Source organism: Myotis davidii, unplaced genomic scaffold (genome assembly GCF_000327345.1).
Source record: "Myotis davidii unplaced genomic scaffold, ASM32734v1 scaffold401, whole genome shotgun sequence".
In the NCBI taxonomy this organism is placed as follows: domain Eukaryota; kingdom Metazoa; phylum Chordata; class Mammalia; order Chiroptera; family Vespertilionidae; genus Myotis; species Myotis davidii.
Window position 1 is genome coordinate 2,698,587 of NW_006291020.1, and position 23,319 is coordinate 2,721,905.

The window sequence follows — 23,319 nt, forward strand, 5'->3', positions numbered from 1 at the left end:
CCAATTTTTCATGGTAAAGATCACAGATGAGCTGTTAGGCAGCGGGGATGGAAGGCGTGGTCTGCCCAGAACAATTGAAACCCAAACCCCCAGGTAGCCACTTGTGAGGCGGGCCCTGGGGGGGAGGTGACTTGGAGACGGAGAGCTTGGTCCAGGGTTGGGGGACCTACGCTGGAGGCCCATCTGTGTCTGGCTCACCGTGTGAACTCAAATCACTCTCTCTCTCTCTCTCTCTCTCTCTCTCTCTCTCTCAACGTATCCTTGGGTAACAATTAAAAAAATTTGCCCTAATGCTGAAAGCACTAAAAGTGACCAGAAGGAAGAAGAAATATTGGACAATAAACCAATTTAATGCAGATCCAGTGCCTTAAAAAGGAAGAGCCCGCACTCAGCATCACACGGGGAGGGTGCATGTCACAGGGCAGATCTCTGTCTCCTTAAAAACCGCCGCCCGAAGCCGCCCTGCACTCCCAGCCTCCTGGGTGAGACCGGGAGTCTCCCACAAGCCCCGGCGACACTGCGGGCTCCCCGCTTAGTCTGTGATAAACACCAGGAAACAGACGTGAAGCTCCAAGGCCTAGAGGATGTTGGGCAACAGGTGATGGTGTCGGCTGGTCCAGCGTAGGCCGGCCCATGGACAGCTCTCCTCCTCCTGTGCCCTTCTGCCTGGCACCTCTTACTCCAGCTCTGCCCATTCAGCGAGCCTGTGCCCACCCTCATCCGGTGATGGGTGGAGGCAATGTGAGCCTGAGCCCTGGGCTAAGCCGCCTGGCCTTGTCCCAGGCCCACCTGCCCGCTAATCCTCCCTCCTCCTCTGCAGCTTGGTCCTGGTCTCCTCCTGCCGGCTCCTCCAGGCCGCGATGATGGCCTCATCGTCCTCTGTTTCCTCGTCCTCCCCGTCAGTGCTTCGCCGGTACCGCGCCCGCTGCCCTGAAGCAAACCTCCCTTCCTCTCTGCTCTCCGTCCTCGCCTTCTCTCCCTCCTCTTCAGACCTCATGAAGCTCTGTGTGAATTTCCTCTTGGCACCAAACTCAGAGAAGTCTGCCCTGCACGACTCTTCCACGTCCTCCCAGTCCCTGGGCCTGGCCCAGTCCGCACGCCGGGGCTCCGGGGACTCCTCCCCGGCCGAGGGCTCCGGGGTGGCCTCGCGGGAGCTCGAGGTCTCACTGAACAGGGCCCTGGAGAACTTGTGTGTCTCCCTGCCCTCCCTGGTGGAGGAGGACGAGAACCGGGAGGAGCTTCTCACCGAGCCGCCGTCGGCCACACGGTAGGAGGCGGTGTCCTGCTCCTCGGACTTGGAGAACTTGTAGCTGGAGGAGCTGCACCCCGTCTCCCGGAGCAGGGAGGACCTGGTGGACTTGCCCCTGGAGCTTCCAGACCAGCTGCTTTGGGGAGGAGATCTCTCCCCGGCCCCGAGGCCACTGAGCCACTTGTTGATGCTGCTGTCCACCTCGTGGCTGGCCCCGTGGCCACCACCGCCGCGATCGGAGGCATCCAGGGAGGAGCCGGCGTCCGTCTCAGGCTTCTGGGAGCCGCCGCGGGAAGAGTACCGGAAGCTGCCAATGGCGCTGTCGGCGTCCTCGTCTCTCTCGCCCACGTCCCCGTCCTCATCTTCCCTGACCTTCTTCTTCTTGAACAGGTTGCTGCGTTTGTGGTCGGAGGCCAGCTTCTCCATCTTGTACTCAGACATCTTCTCTCTCAGCTCCACCTGCATCTCCTTCTCCTTCCGGCCAAGCTCCTTCAGGTTGACGTGGTCGGCAAAGAGGCTGTAGACGGGCTTGCTGGTCCCCCTCCCGGTGCTCCCCGTGCCCTCGGCCCTGGAGCTCGGCGTGCTGTGGCAGGACAGCAGGGACTGCGTGTCGGAGCCGGGTCTGGCCTGGCCCCGAGGCGGAAGGCCCAGGGAGGAGGCGCTCTGTGCGCTGAGCATGGAGACCTGGTCGTCCCCCAGGCCGCAGGCCGCCGGCGCCGCCTTCGCACTGGCCGCCGATGGGGAGCGCGACAGCAGCAGCATTTCGCTTTGCTTCTGGGCGAGAGTCTCGCTGACTACGGTGGCGATCCAGTTCTGGATACTGGCGATGGACACGGTGTCTCCGGGCCCCACGGGGAGGTTCGGCAGCGGCGTGGAGGGGGCGGAGGCCACGCCTCCCCCTGTGTTGCTTACGGCCTGAGACGGGTGGGAGCTGAGGCTCAGGGCGCTGAGCACTGAGGCTGTGTCCCCATCGGTACTGACTGAGGGGGCTGCGGACCAGAAGGCAGACAGGGGGATGCTCCTGCTGGCCGCCGAGCCATCGGCCTCCCAGCTGCCCATGGACTGGCTCTCCTCCAGCGTCTGCCTGCTTCTCTCCAGCAGCTCCAGCCTCCGCTGCCTCTTCTTGGCCGAGGCTGAGGCCTCGTCCTTGCTGAGCTCCACCACCTGCTCCTTGTTCTCACTGCCCACCTTCTTCTGGTGTCTCAGCTTCCAGGCCTGGTAGGCTGTCAGGCTGACGTCGGAGGCGCCTTTCTTCTCCCGCTCGGCCTCCTCTGCGCCTGGCTCGCTGCAGCCGTCTCCTGCCTCCGAGTCCCTCTTGTGAAACCCAAATTGGATTCTCTTGATCTTCCACCTTTCAAGGGCAGTCAGTTTGTCCTTGTTCCTGCTGCAGAAGTTATAGAAGGAGCTGGCCTCGGACAGCACACTCTCCTCGTCCTCCTCCCGGGCCCTGCTCCCTGCCTCTGAGCTCGCGCCCACCTCCTCTCTCTCGCTCCTGGACTGGTACCTCCGGGAAGCTTCCTTCTCAATCTCCAGCAGCCTCTGGTTCCACACGTCCCAGGAGCTGTCCGTGGACACGGAGTCGGAGCGCTGCCTCCCTCGCAGCCTCTGGCTGCTCATCTCCAGTTGCTGCTTTAGGACCCGAATGTCATGGCTGCTCACGCTCTCCGAGGTGCTGGTCTCACTCAGGGTGTACCGGCGCCTTCTCCCCTTGAAGGAGCCGACATCACCCTCCTCCTCCCCCTCCTCCTCCTGCCCCCACTTCTGGTGCCCTTCTGCCTGGTACCTCTCGTTGCGGCGCTGCCACTCCCGGATGATCCCCTCCACATCCTCATCCTCAGGCTCGTCCCCCGCCTGGGCAGAGGGCGCGGAGCACCTGCCATCCCCACCCTGCAGGGCCTTGCCAGGGGGGAGGCCCTGCTCCTTCTTCCACTGCTCGTAGAGCTTCTCCTCCTCCTCTTCGTCGATGAGGGTGAGGGCCTTGGAGGCCTGGCTGGTCGCCCCCAAGGAGGAGCCACTCAGGCGGCTGGTGGTGTCGTCCTGCTCCTCCACCGTGAGGTCCTGCACCCTGGCCCCGATGGTGCTCCCCGCGTCCTCACCCTCCTCGGCCCCATGTGCGCCCCCCTCCCCGCTGTCGTCCTCGTCTCTCTCCTCCATCAGCTTCTCGTTGAGCTCCCGGAGCTGCCTGAGGAAGCCGTCGTTGGGGCAGATGGGCCGCTTCCTCCGCACGGTCATCAAGGCCTCCAGGACGGCCATGTGGTGGAAGATCATGAGGTAGGCCACCACCAGCACCGCTGACCGGCTGATGCCCATCTCGCTGCTGACCAGCACTTTCCCTGAGAAGAAAGGGAACCGTTGAGCTCCCACGGTCAGAGAGCTGTGGCTGCAGCACGTCCTGGCTTGGCTTTAAGCCCTGTTCTGTCTGATGTGCTGGGGTCATGTTTACTTGGCCTCTGGTCTCTGTCCATGCTCTAGTCCGTCTGTCCCGTGTTACAGTGTCAGGCAGAGCAGTGGGGCTGTCCTGAACCCAGGCACACACTTCATGCGCTGTCTGAACCTGGGCAGGACGTGGGGCAGAGGGGGGGAAGGGACTAACCACTGTCCCCACAGTTCTCATTTCTCCCGCCAAACCGGGCATCAGAGGGGGGAGAAATGAAAGAAGGGGGCACAGGGCAAGACCAGAGAAACCTGACGCCAAGATGGCATCACAGGGACGTGGAGTGTTGACGTGGAAAGCGTCAACAGTCACAGCCGGAACTGAAGAATTCCCTTTATAGCATCCTTGCTGCATCATTCCTCATCCAGGCTCTGCTCACACACACATCACACACACACCACACTCACACATCTCACACACACTTCTCACACACACACTTCTCACACACCACACATACCACACACACACCCCACACTCACACATACCACACACACATCTCACACACACATCTCACACACACACCACACACACATACATAACACACACATCACACTCACACATACAAACCATACACATATACAATACACACACACCAGCTCACACATACAACACACATCTCACACACACACACTTCTCACATACCACACATACCACACACACATGCACACCACACACACATACACACCTCACACATACACACCACACACACACCACACATCTCACACACACTTCTCACATGCACACAACTTCTCACACACCACACATACCACACACACACCCCACACTCACACATATCACACACATATACACCCCACACTCACACATACCACACACACACCACACACACACACCACACACACATATATAACACACACACACCACACACACACATATAAACCACACACATATACAACACACACACACCAGCTCACACATACCACACACACATCTCAAACACACAGAATTTCTCACACACCACACTGCCAGGAGCCGGTCCATCCTTGCTGTTTCAAGGGACCTGGCATATATGGCATACTGTTCTTAATATGTTTGGTCACCTTCTTGCCAGTACGTGTTTTAACCAAGGTCACCTCTCTGAGAAAGGTTGTTTCCCCTGGAGGAAGGAAACAGGTGCACGCGCTCCTGCCGAGGGGCTGTGTCCACCGGCGTCGGTGATGAACGCGGGAGCGGGGCCTGCTCCGTGTGCACGCCCCTCGCAGACGCCCGGGGCCACTGGTGGCTGCCGCAGGCTCGGAACCTACACAAACTGACCCTGCAATGACCTCCCCACGAAACGTTGGCTGAGGGAATTCCACTGAATTTGGCAGGCATTTGGGGGGAGGGGGGTGGGATGACTTAAAATTTAGGTGTTACATGAAATTCACTTGTGTGTGCATGTGTGTGCGCTGGGGTTGGACCCCGGCACCACACATACCACACACATACACCCCACACTCACACATACCACACAGACATCTCACACACACGTACCACACACACACACATATATACACATATACACACATACACACATATACACACACACTGATGGATGCTTCCTATGACAACACGCTCAGTTCCTCACACACCACACACATACCACACACACTGACACTCATAAACCACACACACATACACACATACACACACTCACACACACATATATGCCACATACACATATACACACTGCACATGCATACCACACACCACACTCACATCACACCCTCACACATACACACAACCACATATGCATACCACACACAGACATATACATACACTGCTGGATGCTCCCTGTGACAGGGAGCTTAGTACCTCCCACACCATCCACACACCACACACACACTCACACACCATACACACACACCACGCACATAGACATTCACACACATACATACATACACACACACATACACACCACACACATATATACCATTCTCTCACACACACACCACACATACCACACACATACATACCACACACACACACCAGACACACATACCACACACACACACACACTCACACACACACCATACACACACACTACGCACATATACATTCACACACATACATACATACGCACACACATACACACCACACACATATATACCATTCTCTCACACACACACCACACATACCACACACATACATACCACACACACACACCACACACTCACACCACACACACACACGCCACACACACACACCACACACACACCACACTCACATACCACACACACTCTATAAACACACCACACACACCATATACCACACACACACGCACATACACACTCGCCTCGCTCCACACTTAGAACTAATTTGGGGGGGCGTCCCTTCACGTGTTAGGGCAGAGCGTCATGCTCTATAGCAGACACTCAGGGCTCCCCCTGGGATGATCTGGGGTCAATAATGAACACAGCTGTGTGAACCAGGCCTTTCAGACAAAATCTTTAAGAACATCACTATCACATTCTTTGCTAAACTTTACTTCTATTTTCCTGGCTATTCTGTGTCTTTTGGTCAGTATTCAAACATCTTTTCATGTTCTTTTATGCATTTTTAACATTTTAATCCTCACAGCAATTTTAGGAGGACTCGAGCGCCTTATCTCTGGTCTCTAGATAGGAAGCTGGAGTCCCTGTTCCAGGACCTGGCCCGCAGCGCATGGAATGGAGAGGGCGCAGCGGGTTCGATTCCCCAGCTGCGGGGAGCTCTCCACCCAATGCCCACACCGTGTCCACCTGCAGCTCCGCAGCCTCCCGTGGGCTCCTATCTGGGCCACAGCGCCGCTCCCCTCCCACCCGGTGGAGTCTCCAAAGCAGAGGGGTGAGTGTTGTCAAGGTGCCTTCTCAGTGCCTGCCTTGTCCTTGACCTTCCTGCAGGACGGGCCGCACCCCCTCCTCCCCGAGGGCTCCTCCACAGACTCCTGGACAAGCCTATTCCCCTCAGGGCCTTTGCTCCCGCAATTCCTCCGCCAGGTATCCCTCCGCCAGGTATCGCCTCTCAATGTTCCGATGGCTAGTTCCTCCCTGTCACTCAGCTAAGGGTGCCCGCCTCCCTCTCCAAGGCTGGCCTGTCACTCCAACACATCATTTCAGGCCTCACACCCCCCAGGGTCTCACATTCCTTGCTCTTTTCTGTTTCATTCCTGCCTTCGCTGCCTGGGGGATGCAAAGGCCAGAGCTCTGGCTGGCTTTCACCCCAGGGCTCTTGTCAGCCCTCAGTCATGACTTACTGGGCGTGTGGCGGTCCTTCCCTTCCCCTCTTCTTATAATGACACAACCACCTCCGTAACACAGGTAACCCCAGACACGGCAGATAACGGGAGGTTTCCATATATCCCCGTCTTCTCCTCCCAGGCCAGGCAGGCCCCCTCACCTCGATAGGTGAGCAGGGCCTCGTCCAGGAACTCGGCGGCCTTCCGGAAGTGCCGGGAGATGTCCACCTCAGGGAAGTCGTCCACCTCCACCCCCAGGTACTGGATGTCCAGGCCCGTGTAGAACTCGGGCCCTGTGTAGACGCCGGTGCCGTGGGCGGCGTTCAGGATGTGGGTAATCCCCAGCCTCTTCAGCCGGCTCTTGTTCACAGCCACACTCCTGAGGACGAAGAGGGGCGGACGGGTTTGTGCCAGAGTCGGAGCTGGACAGGCACGTCCCCACGGAGAGGGGAGTCCCCCCGCCGGGTCAGGAGGGCCAGCCGGCGAGTGCCTCCTCCTCGCTCCCCCACAGGTCGGGCTCACTGCGATACCGATACCGTTATAAAAAGGGGCCAAGGACTCAGTCCCCGCGGAGGAGAGAAGATATGGGGGCTGGCAGGGGAGGGCAGGACAGAAGAGAACCAGAGAGAGGGAAGGAAACCTTTGAGTAGTCCAGAGATCTCTAGTTTAAAATCTTGCCCGTCTGGTGTGGCTCAGTGGTTGAGTGTCGGCCTATGAACCAAGAAGTCATGGCTCAATTCCCAGTCCAGGCACGTGTCCGGTTGCTGGCTCCATCCCCAGAAGGGAACATGCAAGAGGCAGCCGATCAATGATTCTATTCTCTCTCGTTATTGATGTTTCTATATCCCTCTCCCTCTCATCCTCTCTCTGAAATCAATAAAATTATATATATGTTTTTAAAAATCAGGCATTAAGTCCTGGTTCGTGTGCTCAGTGATCAGAGTGTCAGCTTGTGCACCAAAAGGTCACAGGTTCAATTTCGGGTCAAGGGCACGTACCTGAGTTGCAGGTTCAACCCCTGGCCCCAGTCAGGGCGTGTGTGGGAGGCAACCAATCGATGTGTCTCTCTCACATTGATGTTTCTCTCTCTGTCTGCTCCTCCCTACCTCCCTTCCACTCTCTCTAAAAGTCAATGGAAAAAATATCCTCGGTGAGGATTAACAAAAACAATAATAACTAAAATCCTAGGCCTTGGGAATAAACACTCACCAAGACACAGAAAAGGCAGACAAAAATAACTATCACCTGAGTGTGCCGCACGCCGATCTGGAATGCTGTGTTTCCCAAAGTTCTTTCACGCACATTATTTTGTCCTAATAATGCACTTCAGCAGCAGACAGAGAAACTACTTTTATTCCCATTTGAAGATTGTAAAGATGAACTGAGAGCTGTTCCCGAGACTGACTGAGAAAGAGACTGCGCGGGCCCGGGGGCTTGCGCGTCCAGCTCAGCTCTTCGCTGTGGTGGAGGGGTCCGAGGAGCCCCGAGGACAGGGCTGTCCAAGAAGGCGCAGAGGCCTTCAGCTGGGACCTCGGCAGACGCCCTGCGCCCCTCCCTGGTGACCATGGTGGCGGAGCTTCTGGGTCCACAGAGCTCATTAGGGATGGCCTGGGACTCGGTGCCCAGTGCTGGAAATCGGGTTCTGGGCACTGAGTCCAGGTGGGGAATAAGTCCCACCATCCAAAGCTATTTTCTTACTGTTCTCCTGGGGTCCCTGGTCCCCCTGTGCTTCTGAATGGAAGGTAACTACAGCAGGAGAACATCTCAGTAAGTAGCCAACGGGTTGGCCAGCCTTAGGCCACAAACGCCGTGGCTCCACGTAGGCCCTGGCAAGACCCCGAGGGAATGGACATGAGTGAGTTGTTTTGAGGTTTGTTCTGGAAACCCCTGATACACTTTTTAAAAATAACATTTCTCTTCTGACTATAACAACCACAAATGTATACTCTAGGAAATCTGTTCCATTCAAAAGACCCTAAAGAAGAAAATAAAATCACTTGTAGAACTACCTCCTAGAGAGAAGTACTGGTAACACTTGATCATGTTTGGCTCTAATTTGTTGTCTATGCAAAAGCTATACACACACATCTATATATTCTCCAGTTAGCATCACACAGTATCTATGTTATCACGGAACCTAATTATCTTCTTACTACATCGTGAACATTTCCGTATGTTGGTAATACACGTAAAAATCACACCAATGGCTCTGACTGTCCCCTTCTATGGTTGTACGGACGTTGAGGGACAATGGTGAGGGGCTTGTGCTGGCACTGCTCCAGGCAGGCAGGGAGGCCCCGAGAAGGAACCTGGAGGGGCGAGGCGGTGATGAAAGCCCTGGCAGGGGACACAGGGTCATGGGGCCAGCATTTTGCCCTGCTGACCTGTAGAGGTGAGGGGGCCCCTGCGTGAAGACAGGTGGGCAGGGCCTGTCTCCAAGGCTGGGCTGGTGGGTGGTCAGCAGCATCAGGTTTCTGGGTGGAGCTAGTGGGGCCTTTGGTGAAAGTTGGGGGCAGGCATTTCATCTCTCTCAGGCACTACCCAGAGGGGAAGACAGTGGCCTGTGTCCAGCAGTCAGACTCACTTCTCTGCTATGAAGACGTTGGGCCAGACCTCATCCACCTCGTTCCAGGGGGCCTCCTGGCGGTCCTGGACCAAGGCCCGCTGCAGGTCCAGGACACAGGGGGTGTTGTACAGGCTGGTGTCGTCCATCTTCTCCCGGACGCGGTGGTACAGGTCCTCCATCAGCAGCTGCTCGGCGGACTCCAGCATGCCCGGACACTCCGCCTCGGCCCTGACACCCCGCGGCCTGAGTTCTAGGGGGACAGGCAGCGTTCTCATCAGAGCTGGGGCACCACAGCTCCCTGCTCCTGGGGAATGCCCACTCCTGGCCAGTTTGCTGCCAGGCCTCTGGGCATGGGCTGAAACACCTGCAGCATATGCCGGGAAGGACTTACGGGGGCCCAGGGGCCCTGCATTGGCCTGGACACTGTGGCCAGGACCAGGGCCAGGGCCAGGGCCATGCAGGGAATGGGACACCAGCTTCCCTTACCCCCCTCCCCCCGCCCCTCGTTTTCCGAAAGCTGCTGACACCTTAGTCTGAGGTCCTTAGTGCCTAGTATACATCCGGTGCATACTTACACCCCACAGTGCACCACACAAAGCAGAAGCCCTGGCTAACTGAATACCTGCATGTGCGTGTGTCTGAATTTCACATGCAAACCCGAGGCTGGTTTGACTCCTCTGCACATGCGATGCAGGCACCCTGGGAAAGCAACACCTTCCACAGTGGGTTTTGCTCCATCACATTTAGTGGGCGTGTCTATGCCGGGTATTGTCTGCTTCCCGCCCTGGAGCATTAGCACCTGTCTCCCAGCCCCTAGCTCTCCGCAGGCGGCGGGTTGGCCAGGGCTCTGATGCCAGTCAAGGCAGCACCCAGGCCTTTCTGGCCAGAGAGGCTCAGATTCCAAATAAAATCAAGTCCTATTCACCCCCACCTCTAGAGAACCTTGGTCTCCTCCTCCTAATCCATTTGCTCGAAATTTATCAAATCAGGGGCAGGCAGATACTTCCTTTTGTGAGAAGGTAACAGGAGCCCTAGCTGGTTTGTCTTAGTGGATTAGAGCTTCGGCCTGGGGACTGAAGGGTCCCAGGTTCGATTCCTGTCAAGGGCACATGCCCCGGTTGCAGGCTAGATCCCCAGTAGGGGGCGTGCAGGAGGCAGCTGATTAATGATTCTCTCTCATCATTAATGTTTCTATCTCTCCCTCTCCCTTCCTCTCTGAAATAAATAAATTAAAAAATAAAGAAGGTAACAGGAGAGAGGAGAGCAGGTGTGCCCCCCACCCCACCAACACCACCACTTAGCAGCCAAAACACTGAATCCAGAGAGGAGGGAGGAATTAAGTAGGAACGGGCATTCTCTGTGTTGGCCATGACCTGCCTGCACCAGCTTGCTCCTCTCTGAGTGAAAAGGTGCAGCCCCACTGGCCAGTAGACCTGGCCCAGCCCCGCGGAGGAAGCAGGCGTCTGTGAGGCCTCTCGCTGCTCCAGGTCTGTGGGCGCTGCGAGTCCGCCTGCCACCAAGATGCTGTCTGTCCTGCGGGCTGTGGGTGAAGCCCTACGTCCTCCTGAGGAGGACCCGTCCCCCAAAGCCCCTCTCTTCCCTTCTGTCCTCTAAACCATCCCAGCACCCCACATCCCTGCAGCAGGTCTCAGCTGTAAACAGTCTCTCATCTCCAATGCAAGGCAGAGAGGAAACCTCTGTGGCCCGGGCTCTGTGCCGTTGAAAACTGGATGACGCGTCTCCCAGCTCTCCGGGAGCTTACCAAGCACAGGCGAAAGCCCCTCTCCTCCTCTGCCCTGCTGAGAGATCCCTCCTTTACCCTTTTAATTTAAAAACAAAACTCCCCACACCTCATTAAAATACACGCATTGACTTCCTCTTCCATTTCTATCACTTCCCTTCCCTGGCCTCAGGCCCACCCCCAGCGGTTCCCAGCCCCTCCCCACGGCTCCTCCTCCCCTGCATGGCTACTGCGTGAGGTTTCTTCACGAGAAAGCGAAGCCCACGCCTCTCCGTGCTCTGTCCAACGCGGGCTTCCATGAAAACAGAGGCTCTTCAGAGTCAGTGCCACCCCTGACTCATGAGCAGGGCCATCTTTAGACTGTCCCCTGACAGGCTTTCCTTTCTCTGGACTTTTCTTATCCCCTGGCCACCTTTCAGCCCCTAAGACCAGTGGAGCTCAGGCCCATGTGCCAGGGAAGGGAGGAAGCCGGGCGTGGCTCCGCTCAGGCCCCACTCTCACTGCGGAGTGTCCCCAGCGTCCTATCGACCTGCAAGTGACGCTCCAAGAGGCGCCGTGGTTTTCTCCCAACTCTGAGCACGGGATTTCCACTTCACAGGACCAGAGCCTGGAGAGCGGGCCAGAGAGTGGAGCCAGAAGAGATGCAGGTGGGAGGCCGGGGCATTCCCAGCCGCACAAGAGCGAAAGGGAGCTTCCGGAGCCAGCGTGATGCTGGGCGCTGTCAAGAGAAACCCAGAGCGGGCGAGGACACCTGGTCTGGTTGAGGGTCCCAGAGGCCCAGGCAGGTTGCGCTAAGCCAGTGATGGCGAACCTATGACACGCGTGTCAGAGGTGACACGCGAACTCGTTCTTTTGGTTGATTTTTCTTTGTTAAATGGCATTTAAATATATAAAATAAATATCAAAAATATAAGTCTTTGTTTTACTATGGCTGCAAATAACACAAAATTTCTATATGTGACACGGCACCAGAGTTAAGTTAGGGTTTTTCAAAATGCTGACACGCCGAGCTCAAAAGGTTCGCCATCACTGCTCTAAGCCAACAGAACAGTGGAGAGTTCAGGAGACTGGGCCTCCCAGGGGCCCGGGTAGCAAGCAACAGCGGATAGAATTTCTGGTTCCTCGTGAAGATACAGGAGACCCAGATGTCCCTGTGGATTCTGGGGGGACCCCAAGGGCCAGGGGACTGAGAGAGCCCCCGGGTTCCACGTACAGGAGCAACGTGTGTGGGTCTCATGACAAAAGGCTTGGGATGGGGTCCTGGCCCCCAGTGGTGGATCCCAACTGAAACCAAAGCCACCGAAGTGGGAGACCCTTGGGCCAAAGTGAGGAGAGAGAGGAGGAAAGGAATTCTGGAAGATTATTTTCCTAAAACTGATGGGAGGAAGGTGAATCCATCCAATCAGGGTGAGTGAGATATAGTATGTTTTCTGCTCCTGGATTTACTGTGTAAATGGTAACGCCTCTCCCCACCCCTGTCCCACCTCCTCCCCAGACATATATCTCAGCCCCATTGGCCATGCAGGCCTCCCTAGACAGTCCTCCAGGGCGCCCTGCGTGCTCCAGCCACTTCCTGGCTCTCGGTCTGTGTCTCTAACACGAGCCGCCCCCCCCTCCCCCCGGACCCTGAGGCGCTGAAAACCTGAATGGGGCATAAGGGCAGGTGGGGCCACCTCCTGTGCCACCAGAGCACTGCTCACATGACACGACACTACACGGGCGATTCCCACCTCTGTCCTGTGAGGCAAGGAGGAGGAGGAGGAGGAGGAGGAGGAGGAAGCGTCTTCCGTGACCCGAGGACTCTCCCAACTCCCACCGGCCTCTGACGGCCTTACCTTCCCTGATGATGCGCTTGGCAGCCACGGCTGAGGAGAGGTGAATGGGCTCCATGAAAATGCTCTCCGTTTCCGCCTCCGAGACCACCGAGTACCTGGGGGAAGAGGGAGACGGTGCTGAATGGGAGGCTCCTTCCACAGGAGAAACCCGGGTTTGAGCCCAAGTGGGCAGCGATGGGAGACGAAGAGGTGCCTCCAGTTTCGGGACCTGAGGGTGCGGAGCGTGGGTGCCGTGGCTCCGCTCGGCGTCCTCTGCTCTCGGACCAGGGCGGCACCAGGCGCGCTGATGCTTAGCGACATGGTCGGCCGGGCTGTGGCTGGGGTCGCCCACCTGATGCGGCTTGACTTTCTCTATTGTTCCCACCCTTGGGTGTCCTGCTGCTCTTGGTTTCCTTGTCCCCCATCCTGTTGTCAATACAGAGGACATGCCTAACTGTGCCTCTGCCAGGCCTGCTGGACTGGGCATGGTAGGTGCCACCATTCCCTCCCTCCCGTACCTTATCCCCGGGTAAGAGGGAATGGGCTGATGGGTTGAGGATGGAGGCTGGCACACGTGTGTGTGTGGGGGGGCGGGGCAGGAAGACGTGCTCCCACGCCCAGACCTCATTCTGACACAAGAACTCAAGGGTTAGCCTGAGCTCAGGAATGTAATAAAGCAACTGAGGTCAATGTCAAGGCTGTTAGGACCACCCTCTAGTGGCGGGTCCTCCTCCTGTGGGATCCCCCTTTTCCAGTGTCGGGTGAGCTTTGGGTGTCTTTCTGCCTAGTCTTTCCTAGGTCTAGAGAGGCCAAAAAAAAAACCCCAAAAAACAAAAACCTCACAAAGATGTAAGAGGGTTTAATGGACACCATTTCTTTTTCTATCACAAAACTTCCCCCATTCTGCCCCTGCATAACCCACCCTCCCTGCCCCTCGGCCTGTGTCCTGTCCCGATAATGGGACCTTCTCCAGAATGCTCTGTGAAGGATCATATATAACTGGGGTCCCCTGGAGTTGACTTATTTCACTTCGAAAAGTGCACCTAAGAGTCATCCATTCTACAACTTGAATCAATAACTTGTTTCTTTTATTGCCTAATAATATTCCGTGACTTAGGCACCGCAGGCTACGGGCCTTGAGTCGAGGCTGAGCACCCAGGGGCGAAAGGTCACCCTGCCTCTGGTTGGCTGGCCTCTGGGTTCTGATCTTCCCTAACCTGCCGGGCACTCTCTACTCTACAGCCTGCGGCAGCTGCTACCACCCACCCCGCTGCTACAGGGCAATCGGTGAGCCGGTCCAGGCGGAGGGCTCCTTTGCCGAATTACCTGGAACCAGAACCTCTGCCCGCTGTCCTTTTGCTTTTAAAAGTCTAAAGTGGATGTGTTTCCTGATCTCTGTAATTGACCTATTTTTATTTATAGGAACTGGTAAGATCTTATTTTAGTCCTCGGTGTTTAGAAATTCCCCACTGATGTTCCCAGGTCTGCTCCCACCCAGTGTGTTGAGAATGGGCACCATTTTTTGAGTGCCTTCTATGAATTTAATTCTGACAAAACTCCCGCAAAGTAGGTCTTACTATTCCTGCTTTAAGATGAGAAAACTGTTGCTCAGAGGGGTTACCAAAATTACTCAAGGCAGTGAGTGGCAGGGCTGGGCTGCAAACGCCGGGAGCCTCGCTCTACATCCCATCTCCTCTCCACCGCAACACGCCGCCACTTAGACTGGAGGCGGGAGGCAGCTGGTCGAAGCGACCCCTGCTGGATCCCCAGGCCCAACAGACCTTGACACAGGAAAGCACCTGGAAGATCCATGCTGGAATCGTGGCTGGGCGGAAGGGTAGATGGATCGGGTTGAACTGAGCTGAGTCCAGGTGAACTGACAGAGCTGACATGAGCTAGGACAAGGTCAGGTGGATTGAGCTGGTGGATCAGCAGAGTAATTATCTCATTGTTGACACCCACATGAAGTGTGCCCAGGGCTAGCCAGGCTATGAAGAAAGCAGTGTCTTTGCCAGAAGACAGCAGTAGCCTGCGACTCTACCCAAGACCAGCTAGACCTGCCCGTGCCGCACAGGGGACAGCAGGACGTGACGCCACCAGGGCAGTTTCTGAAGGATTCCCGGCCTCGCTCCTCCCAGGACCGGGGCTCCAGCTGTACATCCTTCTGCCCAGGGACTTCGCTGAAGCCCATCTCTGCTGCCTGGGTGCTCCATCCTCCCCTCTTCACCATCTTTCATCTTAGGTCAGCCATCACTTCTTTCGAAAAGTCTTCCCAGGCCTCCGCCTCACGCTGCCCCATGCATCAGGTGCACTTTGTCATTTACCTGCGAAATCATCAGGTACGTGCCTCCCTCCTATTCTAGGCCACACCCTCTAGGAGGCACGACCGTGGCTGGGTGGTTTTTTGTTTTATTTTCTTAATCCTCACCGGGGGATATTTTTTCCATTGATTTTTAGAGAGATTGGAAGGGACAGGGAGAGACAAAGAGAGAAACATTGATGTGAGAGAGACACACGGACTGGCTGCCTCCTGCATGCTCCCTGACAGGGGCCAGGCGTTGAGCCTGCAACCGAGGTATGTGCCCTTGACTGGAATGGAACCCTCAGTCTGCCGATACTCTAACCACTGAGCCAAACCGGCTAGCGCACAGCTGGGTGTTTTGATGATGGTTGCGTTCCCGGCACCCACACAATATCTTGCACAGAGTAAAAGCTTAATAGATATTTTCTGATCCTCTGACTGGATTTGTCCTCAATAGCATAAGTTTACAGGGATAGGGCAGTTGCAACAATTAGGACAAGTATTGACCAGGCATTGGCCACTGGCTCATCATTTCACTGGGCTGCTAGGAGCAATCCCAGGCCCTGGCTCCATCTGTCCATGCTCACTCTGCCCTCCTGAGGCCAAAATGTGCATGTGCTGGGAGGCCTGTCGGCAATCAGCGCATTTTCTTAGGGTGGATTACAGGGAGCACCAGCCCTGGGACGCTCTCATGTAGAGAGATGAGTCCACTTCCCTTGAATCTGGGTAGTCTTCTAACTGCTTTCACCCACAGAACATCCTGGAGGCGACACTGGGCCCGTGTCTCCTCCTGGCCCGCTGCTCTCCCTGGAAGCCTGGAGCTGCCTTATAAGAGGTCTGACTACCCACGACCCCCTCGCTGGGAAGGCTCTTGGTCAGCAGTCCCTGCCGGGCTCCCAGCCGACAGTGGCCATGTGGACGAGCCTCTCAGAGGTGCAACCCGCACCCATTGCCCCTCCTCCCCAAGCTGACACAGACAAGCTGCCCAGTAGCGTCCTGCCCAAATTTCTGACTCTCAGAAAAGGTAGCACAGTCATGGCCTTAAGTCACTGTGTTTTGGGGTAACTTGTTAAGCAGCAATAAACAGTGGGAACCGGCGATTCTAAGACTAAGAAGTGAAATTTGAGCAAACACCAGGCACTCTTCGCCTCATTGCGATACGGAACCTCGTAAATGCCGGCGGCCACCTGTTTCTGCAGCTGAGGAGAAAAACAAGTGTCCCCACTCTGGGGACAGTCTGGTCCCACTGTGCGCATGGCTCAGGGCACTCTGGTTCTCAAGTACCAACATCTCATAGAACTACAGCCAGAGCCTCAAATTTTATATAAATGTGAGTCCCATCTCCATTTCAACAATATGTATTAATAATAAATTTAATATTATTAAATAATATTATTTATAATAACTAATATTACTTATACTACTGTTAATAAAATAACTGGTTTGTTTATTAAGAGTCAGTATTATGTAAAATGAGGTTTGTGGGGAAAGGGCATGACCGAACTCTGCAGGTAATGAGCTGGGAATTCTTGTTCCTGTGGGATGACAAGGCGCTTCCTCCAGGCAGCCCCCCTTGCTCCCACCAGATGCTATTTTTTCCTCTGCCGGCCGCCAGGGCTCTGCATTCTGAGGAGGCTTTCTAGCGTCTGTGATCAGTCCTCCAGGCTAGGGCAGAGAGCGAAAGAGGCAGGAAGAGCCCGCACCCGTCAGGTGTGCAGAGGCCTTGGGAGGACTCAGCAGGTGGCGTCAGTGGGATCCCAGCCTGGGACTGTCCCCCTGCGAGCCCTCGACCGGGCCATTTCTCTTAACAGTGTTGACTTCTGACGGCGTGGACTGGGTTTAAACGCCAAACACGGGACCTGAGCATCGCTCCTACACCTGCCTAAACTCCGAGGCTGCGGGCTGATGAGGAGCATTTGAAACCAGAAATGATGGAGGAGTGCCCCGCCTTGTGCAGCGAATTCCTCAGCCAATCTGGGGAATGGCCATGAAGACAGGACCCAGGACACAGAGGAGATCCCCTCCCGCCCCGCATGTGTGTCCAGGCTGCTGCGGTCAGGAGCGCGTCCGTGCGGGGCTGGGTCACAGGCTCTATGAGGCGACTGCCGGGAGAGGAGGACACACAACCTGGTGGCCACCAACGCGGTTTACGAGTCTGTGAGGAAGGTGTGGGGGGAGGACCCGAAAGCTTGGCGGTGGGGGTGGGTGCCGGGGAGCAGACAGAAGTGCCCAGAAGGAGGAGGGAGGGGAGACCTGAGCACACCCTGTGCCTATTCTAAGGTCAGGGAGACCATGGCCCTGGCGGTTTTGATTTATGACCACATCTGGGCGGCCACCCGCATCGCCCGCATCCCTGAGATGAGATGAGACGGCACTCACACCGGGACCAGAAGCGCACGGGCTGGCTGTTCACAAGACAGGCGGGGAGGGCGGACCTAGGATCCATAGCCGCCTCGTCGTAGGCTCGGGAAGAAGCAGCTAGAAAGCCTTGAGGGTGAATGGGAAAAGCAACCATAAGGTGAGCAGTTTGACAGACGTCCTAACCAAGAGCAAAGGACGGTGCCGCTTTCTTCAAAGTGTGCTTTTCACAGTTACAGGCCACGGCCCAATCGTGTAACCTCAAATCAATTCACTGGCTCGTGCCCAGGATCTGGGAAAAACAAAGAAAGAAAAACAGGACCGCACCGGCCACAGCGAGGACCAGCATAAGGTGGTGAAACCTTTTCGTAAGCGTGCGCACACCTGTACTCAGCCCTGAGCTGAGACGCCAATGATATGGCCACTGCGGTTTATAATCGGCCGAGTTTGAAAGCTGCAGCTATAAGCCAATCCACAGGCTGTCAGGACACAGAATCAAGTGGAATTGGGGTCCTTTAACCCAGACCCCGACAGCTGGCCACTTCCTGTTAAGGAGCCCCTGGGAATGAAACGGAGGCAGAGGCCCAGGAGGGCTGTCTTTCTGATTTGGCTTTTGCAGAAAAGGAACAGGTTTCGGAGCTGCCTCTGAATGTCCATCGCCTCAGGGAGAGTGAGCACGCAGGCCCCGAGGAAGGAGCGGAGGCATAAACGAAAGCAAATCGATGCTGCGTCCAGGAGGCCCGGAGAAAGAGTGAGGTGGAGAGGTCATCACGGGGAAAGAAAGGTAAGGGAGAAAGCGTATCCAGGAGGAGCCATTTCCCGAGGCCGCTCAGACCTGACGCCCACGGCCAGCCGCCACCGCCACTCCCACACGCGGACCTCAGCGTGGGAACAGCCGCAGAGCCCAGCTATAAGCGTCACCGATGGGGGATGGAAATGCCACCACGGGAGATGGCCTGACGACCACCAAGGAATTCCAAAAAGCTGCAAAGCTTGAAAGCTCAGACCCAGAAAACCACAGCAAGAAATCGACTTCAACTCAGCAAGAAACAACAGGAAACAGAGCCCTCGCTGGTTTGCTCAGTGGATAGAGCATCAGCCCAAGGACTGAAGGGTCCCGGGTTCGATTCCGGTCAAGGAAACAGAAAAAGGAGACCGACCCTCCTCCTCTACTCCAGGTCTCACTGCTTTCCTTCCCCAGCCAGTGATCTGAGACGCTCCCCACACCCAGGGGATAGGCACTTCATACAATGCCCACCCCCCAGGGCAACACAATGTATGTACAGACGTTACTTAGCTGGCTGCTCTTCATTAGACAGTTCTCCATGTTGTTCACTTTCTATATCCTCAGTCACTATGGCTGCTAAGACATTCTTCTGGGCACAGAGGGACTTACTTCTGTGAAGTACGGATCAGCAGCCAGCCTGCTGGGTCATAGGACAGGCGTAGGCTTGGTCTTAGTAGATACTAGGAAATCGTTTTCCAAATTATTGTACTAACTTACACGCTCACCAGCGATTTCACATCCTCGTTAATATTTGCTATCACTGGGCTTCAATTTTAGATGGTCTGGTGAGTATGTAATAGTACTGAGTTGTAGTTTTCCTTTGAATTTCTATTATATATTTTTGTTTTTATTGATTTCTAGCTTAAGTCTCAACTGGTCAGAAAACATGTTTTGTATAATTAAAAATGTGTCGATAAATGAAGTAGTGCCCAGTATGCAATTTGTTTCGGTAAACGTGCCATGTGTGCGTGATAAGGATGTGTATTCTGTGATTGTTGGATACATGGTGTATAAATGCCAATTAGATTAATTATGTTTACTGTTTTGTTCACACTTCTTATAGATATATTTTTTAATTTATTTAAATTACAGTTGTTATACACTATTATGTTAAGTTCAAGTGTACAGCATAGAGATTAGGCACTTATATACCTTACAAAGTGGCACCAGACATAGTTACCACAATATCGACTATGCTCCCTACACTGTGCCATACATCCTGTGGCTGTTAATTGCCTATTATAAAACTTCCCATATTCTTAATGTTTTTTTTTGTCTCATTCTATTCATTGCTGAGATTGTTTTGTGAAAAATATACATTTGACTAAGATTGTGGATTTTAATTTTGTATTCAGTTCTGTCCATTTTTTTGCTTTCTATATTCTGAGGCTATGTTATTAGCTCATAGAAATTTTAAATAATTATATCTCTCCCGGTGAACCGGACCTTGGATCATCACGAAACTTCCCTCTCTGTCTCCAGCACCTGTCCCCTCGGTCTGATGCCAATAAACAGCGCCCCTGGCCTGCTCTGGGTCCTGTCGGTGGCCTTTTCCAGAGATGGCCCCGCGTGTCCCACCCTGGTGCTCTCCTTGCAGCGGAACCTGGACACTCCTCCAGGGCAGGGCAGTAGTCCATGCCCCTCCTTTCGAACCTGTGGTCCCCTATGCGACTTCTGAGCCTGCCTCTTTTTAAAAAGTGTATCTTTATTGTTGGAAGTATTACAAACGTCCCCCCTTTTTCTCTCATTGATCTCTGCTAGCCCACACCTGCCCGCAACCCCAGGCCTTCACCACACTATTGTCTGAGTCTATGGGTTGTGCATACGTGCATATAAGTTCTTTGGTTAATCTCTTCCCCACCACACACGCCCCCGCTTCCCTCTGAGATTCCACAGTCTGCTCCATGCTTCTATGTCCCTGGATCTATTTTGTTCGCCAGTTTATTTTGTCCTTTAGATTCTACATCTGAGTTAGATCACGTGATACTTGTCTTCCTCCAGGTCCTTCCATGCTGTTTCAAAAGGTAAGAGATCCTTCTTTTCTTACAGCTGCATAGTATTCCCTGGTGTAGATGTACCACAGCTTTTTATCCACTCGTCTGCTGATGGGCACGTGGGCTGATTCCAGATCTTAGCTATTGTAAATAGCGCTGCTATGAACATAGGGGGGCATACATTCTTTCTGACTGGTGTTTCAAGCTTCTTAGAAATGGGATCACTGAGTCAAATGGACCTAAATAGACACTTCTCCAAAGTGGACATACAAATGGCCAAGAGACATATGAAAAATGCTCAAACTCACTATCATCAGAGAGATACAAATTAAAATGACAATGAGATAGCACCTGACACCTGTCAGAATGGCCACCATCAACAAATCCACAAACGACACGTGTCCTGAGGATGTGGAGACAAGGGAGCCCTTGTGCACTGGTGGGGGGCATGCAGACTGGTGCAGCCACTGTGAAAACAGTACGGAGTTTCCTCAAAAAATTACATATGGAACTGCCATTTGGCCCAGCGAGGCTACATTTAAAACCTGATGCCCTCTTGTCCTGTTCTCTGGGATGCTAACTCTTGCAATTCAGCGGCTGGGCTACGAGGAAGCCCAAACTGGCCCACACGGAGCCATCAGATGCAAAGACCACGTTAGGTGTCTGACCGTCAGGAAGCGCCAGACCTGTGACGATGCCTCTACGATCCCAGGCCCAGCTGTGGAGTCACCCCCAGCCTGCAGGTCACCCCAATCTCACAGCTTTCCAGCTGAGGCCCCAGACATCCTGCGGCAAAGGCCAGCCACACGCTGTCCCTTGTCCAGGTTCCTGGGGTGAACGCAATAAAAGGCTGCTTCATGTCACTAGGTCTTGGAGTCCTGAGCAATGGAGCTGGAACAGCGTGGTGTAGACTTTCTCCCCCTTGTGAACCTTTGTGTAGCTTTACCTCTAAGGCGTGTCTCTTGTAAGCAGTATATAGGCTTTTCAAACATCGAGCCTGACAGTTTTTGTCTTTTAATTGTAGTATTTAGTTTATTTGTGTTTAATGTAATTACTTACATATTGGGTTTAAGTCTACCATTTTCTTATGCTTTTTCTTATTATTTATTATGCTTTTCTCATTGTTTTCTTATTATTTTCATTATTTCCTATATTTTTTCCCCTCTTCTTTCTTGCCTCATTTTGCATTGGTTACATTTTATCACAGTAGCTTCCCCTCATTAGATTGTTAGTTATGCATTCTGTTGTGAAACTTTCAACAATTACACTAGAGATTACAACACACATCCTGGACTTCCCACTCAGGCTCAGGGTTTCAGAAAACCTCTCCGGCGAGCGTCGCGCAGCTGAGAGATGAGGCCCCCAGAGAGCAAAGCAGAAAATCGGGATGGAAACTCCTATGTGAGGAAGAACCCGGCGTGGTCCTGACTCAGGGAGGTGTCTGGACTATGCACATCAGACACCTATAAAGGGGTCATATTTTTAAAGAAACCATGAGCCTTAAAAAGCCTTTAGGTGTTATAAGCCTGAGAACAGCCCATGGCCCCAGTGCCCATAAGCAGGACACAGTCTGCTAAAGCCCCAGAGTGACGAGCGCTCACCTATGTCCCCCACCCCCCTCCCGTGGGGAAGCCTCCGGCCCTGAGAAGCAGGAGCCCACAAGACACCAGAGGACTGAGGGAGGTAAAGTGGATTTGTGGGTACTTCAAGGTCAGCCGACCTTGAGATATAAAGTTGGGGCTCTCCTTCCTGTTTCACAGATAAGAAGATGGGCTCAAGAATCAGAGTGGCTCCGCACATAGATGTGGTGGCGGAGCTAAAACGAGGCGTCAGGCCCGACTGTGACCCGTGGCAGAAAACGCAGGTGGGCAGACACACTACCGCTACGGTGGGCACTGCAGCGTTTCTCTGCTGCCTCATGGTTTTCCTTAAAACGTCATGAAAATCTTTCACTTACATCATAAAGTATTCTCGGCGATTTCATGTAAGAGAAGGTGTTAAATTGTCATAAAATAAAGGGGACTCCCAGGAAGTGCATCGTGGGACGTGCGCTGGGCACACGCCCTTGCCCCTGGGCACGCACATGTTCCCGGGAGACACAGATCAGTTACCGTAGCCGGGCTGGCCGCAGGCCTCTCCGCTCCTGCAGCATCTCAGTCCCTGGTCGTCCCAGCGATCCAGGCACCACCCTCAGCTACACCGTCAGATCCTGGGCACCCGTCAAGGTCCCGACCAGCATCCCTCCTCAAGGAACCTCCCACCCCTTCTGAGTGCAATGGCTCCTGCCTCAACCCAGGGCACACTGGGCCCCAGGCAGGAACCTAGCATGCACAGGGAACCCTGCCCCGTGGTCGCCGGGTGTCCGTGCCTCCAGAAGGGACAGCACATAGAGAGAACTCCGCGACATTGCTGATGAGTGGCCTTGGGGGTGGCTGTCCTGGGGGCATGCGCCCTCACCCACCGCCAGCGGCACTTACTGGCTGGGCGAGGGACTCCGCAGGAGGTACCGGGCCTGCACGGCCCTCACGTCCGCTTCGTCCTCTTCACTTGGGACGACCTGCTCCTCCTGGGGGTCCCCACGGGTCGCCATGGCACCTGTCAGCTTCTGCATATTTGGTGTGAAAAAGGCAGTTGAGGAATCTGGTTTTGGGGGATTTGTGAGGGGAAGGGGTGTGTTGGCAATGTCACCTCAATGGACCTAGTCCCCTCCTGGTGAGAAGACGCACAGGGGAAACCAAGTCACACTGGGCCCAGCCACTGTCACCAGGACACCGAGACTCACGCCCTAGCCAAGGAGGAGCCAGCCTCGGAGTCACAAGACTTCAGTGGCAACTTGGCTGCGTCCACAGATGCCAGCAAG

At 54.6% G+C, this 23,319-nt stretch overlaps 1 protein-coding gene across 1 annotated transcript in view; it reads right to left on the reverse strand.

The window, feature by feature from the left end:
• Nucleotides 1–329: 329 nt before the first annotated feature.
• DUSP27 (dual specificity phosphatase 27 (putative)) overlaps nt 330–23,319 on the reverse strand; it is a 23,484-nt gene continuing 494 nt past the window's right edge. The window contains exons 2-6 of the mRNA XM_006764193.2: nt 22,937–23,064; nt 13,040–13,134; nt 9,482–9,713; nt 7,059–7,276; nt 330–3,582 (exon numbers count right to left, since the gene is read on the reverse strand). Coding sequence (XP_006764256.1) covers nt 797–3,582; nt 7,059–7,276; nt 9,482–9,713; nt 13,040–13,134; nt 22,937–23,049 — 3,444 coding nt within the window. The 5' untranslated portion in view covers nt 23,050–23,064 and the 3' untranslated portion in view covers nt 330–796. The remainder of the gene's footprint in view (nt 3,583–7,058; nt 7,277–9,481; nt 9,714–13,039; nt 13,135–22,936; nt 23,065–23,319) is intronic.